The sequence below is a fragment of the Octopus sinensis genome, linkage group LG30 (assembly GCF_006345805.1).
Source record: "Octopus sinensis linkage group LG30, ASM634580v1, whole genome shotgun sequence".
NCBI classification, from domain to species: domain Eukaryota; kingdom Metazoa; phylum Mollusca; class Cephalopoda; order Octopoda; family Octopodidae; genus Octopus; species Octopus sinensis.
The window spans coordinates 9,842,680-9,851,600 of NC_043026.1; the positions used below are offsets into that span (position 1 = coordinate 9,842,680).

Here is an 8,921-nt window from a genome sequence, read left to right on the forward strand (position 1 = left end):
AAATGTCCAGAAATCGATACGTTTTATTGAAATCACATGGATGGAAATCAATGTCGTTAGTTTTTTATTTCATTATTCAGTTGACATTTTGTTATTCATCAATACTCTTTACTCTTTTACTCTTTTACTTGTTTCAGTCATTTGACTGCGGCCATGCTGGAGCACCGTCTTTAATCGAGCAACTCGACCCCGGGACTTATTCTTTTGTAAGCCCAGTACTTATTCTATCGGTCTCTTTTGCCGAACCGCTAAGTAATGGGAACATAAACACACCAGCATCGGTTGTCAAGCAATGCTAGGGGGACAAACACAGACACACAAACACACACACGCATATGTATATATATACATATATACGACGGGCTTCTTTCAGTTTCCGTCTACCAAATCCACTCACAAGGCTTTGGTCGGCCCGAGGCTACAGTAGAAGACACTTGCCCAAGGTGCCATGCAGTGGGACTGAACCCAGAACCAACCATGTGGTTGGTAAGCAAGCTACTTACCACACAGCCACTCCTGTTTATTTTTGCTTGATTTGTCATAAAAATTCTAGGCCCTGCGAGTATCCATGTGATCATATCACTTACTAGAAACAGTAGCAGATTTCCTTTAAATTTCACCCTCCAGTCATGAATATTGAAGGCTATACTGGATAATAAAGTCATACGGCAATCTTTCGTCTCTAGTAGACCTTTCCGTCGATTTCCGTTAAAAAAATTTTTTTTTTCTACATATGGGCTTGCGGGAACTTTTGAAGTAATGAGAGCGAAAGAGACTAAGAGAAAACGATTGTATGACGAGGGAAGTTCTTTTGAAGTTGCTGTGTATGTGAAGCATTGATGTACATGTGTGTGTGTGTGTTTGATGGGGTGTGGGGGACAGACAGTATGTTGTGTAAGTGAAGTGCTTCTGTTAGTATGTGTGAAGAGACAGAGTAATGTGTGAAAGAGAGAGATAACTGAAATTTTTTACTCGGTGTATGTGTATATGTATGTATATTACTTCAAAAGTTCCAGCAAGCCCGTATGTAAAAAAAAAAAAAAATTTTACGGAAATCGACGGAAAGGTCTACTAGAGACGAAAGATCGCCTGTCATACATATATAATGCTTAAGAAAAAGACAGGATGTTCATGGATGGAGTGTCTTTCATCATATGTCAGTCAGAGCTGACCTGGACTGGACAAAGACTAATGTTAGTGTCCACAGTTCGATAGTTTTATTTTAAAACTGTTACACAATGTGAGGGTGTCGATGTAGTTTACAAATATGTCAGCTTCACACAAGATTCTGTGATAGTTAAGTTCATCTTCATCTTTTAATGTCCATTGTCCATGCTGGCGTGGGTTGGATGGTTTGACTAGAGCTCGGAAACTGGGGAGCCACAGCAGGCTCCGGTCAGTTTTGCGAAAGTTTCTACAGCTGGAGCCTTTCCTGGTGCCAACCTCTTCATAGAGTGTGTAGGGTGCTTTCATGTCGCACCACACAATCATTTTAACGTGGTGCCACTTTTACATAGCACTGCACTACCACTTTTATGAGGAACAGCCACGGGTGCTTTTCACCAGCAGGGGGATGAGTCCTAACGCTTCTGCTGCAGAGTGCGGATCTTCTAGAGTGCAGCAAGGTGCCAGGCGTCTCGGTCTTTGTCGTATCACCTGGAAAGTTCAGCATCCTAAGTTCGTTTACCAGCACTTCATACCATGTCTTCTAGGATGTCCTACTTTCACATGTCCCATCTACTTTGAGAGATTGACACTTCTTTATGGAGCTGTTGACATACAGCTCAGTTCTTAGGTTAAATGTTTAATTCTACAGTTTATCTCAATAGAAATGAATCTGTATGTTTTAAGTAGCCTCTACATCTTACACTGTTGTTTCTCTATAATTTCAGAACATCAGATGACATTGACATAACAGAAGAAACATCCTCAATATCTACCATGTTTTAACCCTTTAGTGTTTAAACCGGCCAAATCCGGCCCAATATATTCTACATGTTTTATATTCAAATAGGCGATATCTAGCTTCTCACACCTACCCTACAATGCCATTCTAAAAAAAAACAATCACATCATTGAAACCTCAAAGATATAAGATAATGCATGATTAATTCAAAACAATTTGAGTGAAAAAGTATTACATTTAACAGAGTATTCTGAACACTAAAGGGTTAAAGACTAAAAGTAAATATTATACAAGACAGATGTATAGCATTGTTTCTACAAATCTGTGGAAGAGTTCGTGTGAAAAATTTGCTAGACAAAGGCAGCAGTGGAAGTAATTAAGTATAAAAACAAAAGCAAGAAAAATATATCAACTGTGATTTGAGAGGAAAATAATGGAAAAGAGTGAGAAAATTATAGACCTGACTTCCCCTGAACACATGATAAAAGAGAGGAGATCGTATGACTGTGATATCTGTACAAAGTCCTTCCTTCGCAAAAGTGGCCTAATTGTGCACAAACGTATTCATGCAGGGGAGAAATCATATCATTGTGATATCTGTGGTAAATCGTTCTCTAGTAGTAATTTAACTGCACACAAACGTACCCATACAGAAAAGAAACTACATCATTGTGATATTTGTAGTAAATCATTCTCTAACAGTAGTCACTTAACTGCACATAAACGTGTTCATACAGGAGAGAAGCCATATCATTGTGATATTTGTGGTAAATCATTCTCTATAAGTAGTCATGTTACTGCTCACAAACGTACTCATACAGGGGAGAAACCATATCACTGTGATGTCTGTGGTAAATCATTCTCTGGAAACACTGCCCTAACAAAACACAATCGTATTCATACAGGAGAGAGACCATTTCACTGTGATGTCTGTGATAAATCATTCTCTCAAAGTATTCACTTAACTACACATAAACGTATTCACACAGGGGAGAAACCGTATCATTGTGATATTTGTGGTAAATCATTCATTGCAAATAATTACTTAACTAGGCACCAACGTATTCACACAGGAGAGAAACCATATGACTGTGATATCTGTGGTAAATCATTCTCTTATAGTTCTGGCTTAACTAAACACAAAAGTATTCATACAGGGGAGAAGCTATATCACTGTGATGTCTGTGGTAGATCATTCTCTCAAAGATCTCACTTAACTAGACACAAACATATTCACACGGGAGAGAAGCCATATCATTGTGATATCTGTGGAAAATCATTCACTGAAAATAGTTACTTAGTTATACACAAACGTGTTCATACTGGAGAGAGACCATATCACTGTGATATCTGTGGTAAATCTTTCTCTGAAAATTCTGCCTTAACTAATCACAAACGTATTCATACGGGAGAAGAACCTTATCATTGTGATATCTGTGGGAAATCATTCTCTCGAAGTAGTAACATAGCTAGACACAAACGTATTCATACAGGAGACAGGCCATATGAATGTGATTACTGTGGTAGATCATTCAATGAAAATCGTGATTTAACTAGACACAAACATATTCATTCGAGAGAGAACTCATATAACTGTGATGTCTGTGGTAAATCATTCTGTAACCGTAATGCCTTGACTTCACACAAGCGTGCTCATGCAAAGGAAATGCCATATCCCTGTGATATCTGTAGTAAATCATTTTTTGAAAGGGGTCACTTAATTGCACACAAGCGTGTTCATACAGGAGAGAAGCCAAATTGTGATATCTGTGGTAAATCATTGACTCATAATTATCAGTTAAGTAGACACAGACGTATTCATACAGGAGAGAAACCATATCACTGTGATGTCTGTGGTAAATCATTCTCTCAAAATAGTGACTTAATGAAACACAAATATATTCATACAGAAGAGAAAGGAGAAGGATAGTTTCTGTAGTTTGTTGTTTGCTATACAAGGTATCGAAAAGTAACTAAACACATTCTGTAGGACAAGCTCATTGTAGTTCAGGCTTCGGCCACTAGAAGCCACTTCGTGCGACCCTCAGGCACCAGCCTACCAACTGGCATCATCTGGTCATGTCATATTGCTGCATGCTGCGTCCTTTGTCGTGCTTCTCCCCATGAATCGAATTTTGCAATGGCTGAAATGAAGGAACAGTATGCTTCCATGAAATTCTGTTTTCTGCTGGAGAGAACAGTGGCCAAAACATGTCATGCTGCAAAGAGGTTACAAGGAAGCTGCCATGAGCAAAACACAAGTTTATGAATGGTTTTCACGCTTTAGGAATGGTCACTTGTCACTTGAAGACCAGCCTCGTTCAGGGTAACTGTCAACCTCCTGAACAAATGAAAATTCATGGACTAAACTTGGAGGATCGTCACCGAACAATTGACGAGCTTGTTGATCTAACTGGTGTATCCTGGAGCTCCTGCCAAAGAATTTTGAGTGAGGAATTGCGAATGAAAAGAGTTGCAGCAAAATTTGTGCCTCGCTTGCTCACGGAAGATCAAAAGCAGTCACGACTGAATGCATGTCATGGACTGTCAGAACAGCTGGAAGTCAGGTTAGGCCTTTTTCCAAAGGTCATCACTGGTGACGAAAGCTGGTGCTACGAATGTGGGGTGAGGAAAAAACAATGGAGGCATTAAAAAGTATCACTTTACAAGAATTCCTGCTCTGCTTCATTTAGTGGAAAAAGTGCCTGGACGAATGCATTGCTTCTAATGAAGAATACTTTGAAGGCAATGAAAGTGTAAACATGTAACGCTAATTGAATAAAATTACAAAATTCTGGTTTCTTTTGAGTACTTCATCTTATATTTTTAATTTCTTTGTGCTTTTTTCAATGGAAATCATAACTCTAAAATATTTCCCAAAATTTAAGAATTTTTTATTTTGTTTTTTTTTTTGCAATTTTCACCTCCCCCTCCTTCCATGACCCTCATGCATTTCCTTTCCATGTGTTGTAGGACCTCTGCACCAAAACTCTTCCTCCTCCTGACAAGCTTACTCATGATTTGTTATTAAATATTAATATAATTTGTTTTGAAGGCGGTGAGCTGGCAGAAACGTTAGCACGTCGGGCGAAATGCGTAGCCGTATTTCGTCTGTCGTTACGTTCTGAGTTCGAATTCCGCCGAGGTCGACTTTGCCTTTCATCCTTTCGGGGTCGATAAATTAAGTACCAGTTACACACTGGGGTCGATATAATCGACTTAATCCGTTTGTATGTCCTTGTTTGTCCCTTCTGTGTTTAGCCCCTTGTGGGTAGTAAAGAAATAGGTATTGTAGAGATTGTTATTGTGTTTTCCCCTTGTGGGTAGTAAAGAAAAAGGTTACTCCTGATTTGTTATTAAATATTAATATAATTTGTTTTGAAGGCGGTGAGCTGGCAGAAACGTTAGCACGTCGGGCGAAATGCGTAGCCGTATTTCGTCTGTCGTTACGTTCCGAGTTCAAATCCCGCCGAGGTCGACTTTGCCTTTCATCTTCTCGGGGTCGATAAATTAAGTACCAGTTACGCACTGGGGTCGATATAATCGACTTAAAATCCCTTTGTCTGTCCTTGTTTAGCCCCTCGTGGGTAGTAAAGAAATAAATATAATTTGTTTTGAAAAATAACTCAACACTTAGATCTGCTCCCTCTCTGTCTGTCTGTCTGTCTCTCTCTGCTAATTATTAACACTATCATTCTCCCTCCTTTTCTCTTTATATGTACAGGCTGACCCAGAAGTCACTGATGGGTTTCAATTTTTAATAACTCCCTTAACTTTTCAAATAAACTCTCTTTACTCTTTACTCTTTACTTGTTTCAGTCATTTGACTGCGGCCATGCTGGAGCACCGCCTTTAGTCGAGCAAATCGACCCCGGGACTTATTCTTTGTAAGCCCAGTACTTATTCTATCGGTCTCTTTTGCCGAACCGCTAAGTGACGGGATCGTAAACACACCAGCATCGGTTGTCAAGCAATGCTAGGGGGACAAACACAGACACACACACATATATATATATATACATATATACGACAGGCTTCTTTCAGTTTCCGTCTACCAAATCCACTCACAAGGCATTGGTCGGCCCGGGGCTATAGCAGAAGACACTTACCCAAGATGCCACGCAGTGGGACTGAACCCGCAACCATGTGGTTGGTTAGCAAGCTACTTACCACACAGCCACTCCTGCGCATGAAATTTTCATACAATATAAAGGACATCGCCCCCAGTGTTTCACTGGTTCTTAATTTATCAACTTCAGCAGAATTTGAACTCGGATCATAGCAATAGGCAAAATACTGCTAAGCATTTCGCCCGGGTTGCTAACGATTCAGCCAGTTTGCCACCTTAATGATAATAAGAAGAATGGCTTCAAATTTTGTCGCAAGAACAGGATCAGGGACGAGTCGATTGCATCAACCCCAGTGTTCGGCTGCTACTTATTTTATTGACCCTGAAAGGACGAAAGACAAAGTTGACCTCATTGGAATTTGAACTTAGAACGGAGCAATGCGCAAAATACTGCTATGGGTGTGTGTGACGTTTTGAGCATGGCTCTTTGTCAGGAAGGCACATGTGTGGTTACATAAATTTAGTTTCAGAGTTCAAATCCTGATCAGTACGAAGTATACACATTCAGGAATAAGTGATCTATTGATTAATTTGTAATTAAATTGATTAAACTGCATGGAAAAAAAAATGTAAAAATTGAAACTTTTTTTTTTGTCTTTAACCCTTTAGTGTTTAAACTGGCCATATCTGTCCCAGATATTCTACATGTTTTATATTCAAACTGGCAATATCTGGCCTCTCACACCTACCCGACAATGTCATTCTAAATATAAATAATCACATCATTGAAACCTCAAAGCTATAAGATAATGCATGATTAATTCAAAACATTTCAGTGGAAAAGTATTACATTTAACAGAGTAATCTGAACACTAAAGGGTTAAAGATGAAATTAATTGTTTGGAAATTGTGTTAAGGTAATTAAATACCTGTGAGTATATGTTTATATCTAGTCATTAGTGTGTGTGTGTGTGAATATCTGTTCTTATCTATATGTGTGTGTGTGTGTGTGTGTGCATGCTGGTGTGTGTCTGTGTATATATGTGTTTGTCTACGTATGTGTATATCTACATGTGCTTTATATGTTGTGTGTTTGTGTGTGTGTATTGCCAATGCTGTTTCAATACAATCCAGCCATGTCTCACACCATTAAAGTTTAGCACCATACCGTGGTGCCACACCAGCTCCTCTGATCATAGCCACAACATCTTTTGCACAACCGACGAAAGTTGTCAGACCACAGCCACCATGACCATAGTTGTTAATGACCTAAATGGAGAGAAAAGAACAACATGTATATACATATATATAAAAGTGAAGTTGTGTGAGTGTCTGTCTCCTACGATTTAGATTCCTAACTACTCCCACATTTTGCGGTGCAGTTTAACCAAAACCGAGTATCTTATAGTCGTGATTCATATCGAGCCCTTCTGGGTATTAGCGCGCGTCTACAATGAGTCTACGATTTAAAAAAAAATTTACCATCATTTTTTTCCATTTTAATGCATTTTTTCGCTTTTATATAAGGGAAGTAACTCTCTAAAAATGTCTACGATGAGTCAACGATTTAAAAAAAAATTTACTATCATTTTTTTCCATTTTAATGCATTTTTTCGCTATTATATAAGGGAAGTAACTCTCTAAAAATGTCTACGATGAGTCTACGATTTAAAAAAAAATTTACCATCATTTTTTTCCATTTTAATGCATTTTTTCGCTATTATATAAGGGAAGTAACTCTCTAAAAATGACTACGATGAGTCTACAATTTAAAAAAAAATTTACCATCATTTTTTTCCATTTTAATGCATTTTTTCGCTATTATATAGGGAAGTAACTCTCTAAAAATGACTACGATTTAAAAAAAAATTTACCATCATTTTTTTCCATTTTAATGCATTTTTTCGCTATTATATAAGGGAAGTAACTCTCTAAAAATGTCTACGATGAGTCAACGATTTAAAAAAAATTTACCATCATTTTTTTTTTTCCATTTTAATGCATTTTTTTGCTATTTTTTGGCTATAACTCTCTAAAAATGCTTATATAGTTATTTCCCTTACAAACCCGAGCAACGCCGGGCGATACTGCTAGTATGTATATAAATAATGCTTTCTACTATAGAAACAAGGCCTTAAATTTGGAGAGAGGGCTTAGTTGATTATATCGACTCCAGTGCTTGATCAGTACTTATTTTATTGATCCAGAAAGGATGAAATGCAAAGTGGACCTCAGCAGAACTTGAATTTAGAACATAAAGATGGACGAAATATTGCTAAACATTTCGCCCGGCGTGCTAACGATTCTGTCAGCTCACAGCCTTAACGACATGTATAATAACAACAATATATAATGTATAATAACAACTACACTCACGGAGTGGTTGGCATTAGGAAGGGCATCCAGCTGTAGAAACACTGCCAGATAAGACTGGAGCCTGGTGCAGCCTTCTGGCTTCCCAGATCCCCGGTCGAACCGTCCAACCCATGCTAGCATGGAGAACGGACGTTAAACGATGATGATGATGATGATGATGATATGTACTTCAGCTATGTAACCACACGTGGGCCTTTTTTGGGGACTACTGTTTCTTACCAAACCTTTCCTCTTTCCTCTTCTTGACAAAGAGCCATGCTCAAAACGTCACACACACCCTCTGTTTCCATCTTAAACTGGGAGTCAACCTTTTACATTCACTGAGTATTTTGAATAAACTCAAAATAGCCTTATATGTTAATTGGTGTGTCATCATCATCATCATCATCATCGTTTAACGTCCGTTCTCCATGCTAGCATGGGCTGGACGGTTCGACCGGGGATCTGGGAAGCCAGGAGGCTGCACCAGGCTCCGGTCTTATCTGGCAAAGTTTCTACAGCTGGATGCCCTTCCTAACACCAACCACTCTGAGAGTGTAGTGGGTGCTTTTTACGTGCCACCTACACTGG

General features: G+C 38.7%; 2 protein-coding genes across 5 annotated transcripts in view; one reads left to right on the forward strand and one right to left on the reverse strand.

The window, feature by feature from the left end:
- The first annotated feature begins 2,069 nt into the window (after nucleotides 1-2,069).
- Nucleotides 2,070-4,717, forward strand: LOC115226350 (zinc finger protein OZF-like). The gene is made up of 2 exons (XM_036515269.1): nucleotides 2,070-2,512; nucleotides 2,594-4,717. The coding sequence occupies exons 1-2, from the start codon at nucleotides 2,340-2,342 to the stop codon at nucleotides 3,834-3,836; spliced, it is 1,416 nt and encodes a 471-aa protein (XP_036371162.1). The 5' UTR covers nucleotides 2,070-2,339; the 3' UTR covers nucleotides 3,837-4,717.
- A 2,138-nt stretch (nucleotides 4,718-6,855) lies between these two features.
- The window catches only part of LOC115226586 (D-amino-acid oxidase-like), a 24,264-nt gene continuing 22,198 nt past the window's right edge, over nucleotides 6,856-8,921 (reverse strand). For all 4 annotated transcript variants that reach the window (XM_029797596.2, XM_029797595.2, XM_029797597.2 and 1 more), the window contains exon 11: nucleotides 6,856-7,244. In XM_029797596.2, coding sequence (XP_029653456.1) covers nucleotides 7,125-7,244 — 120 coding nt within the window. In that variant the 3' untranslated portion in view covers nucleotides 6,856-7,124. The remainder of the gene's footprint in view (nucleotides 7,245-8,921) is intronic.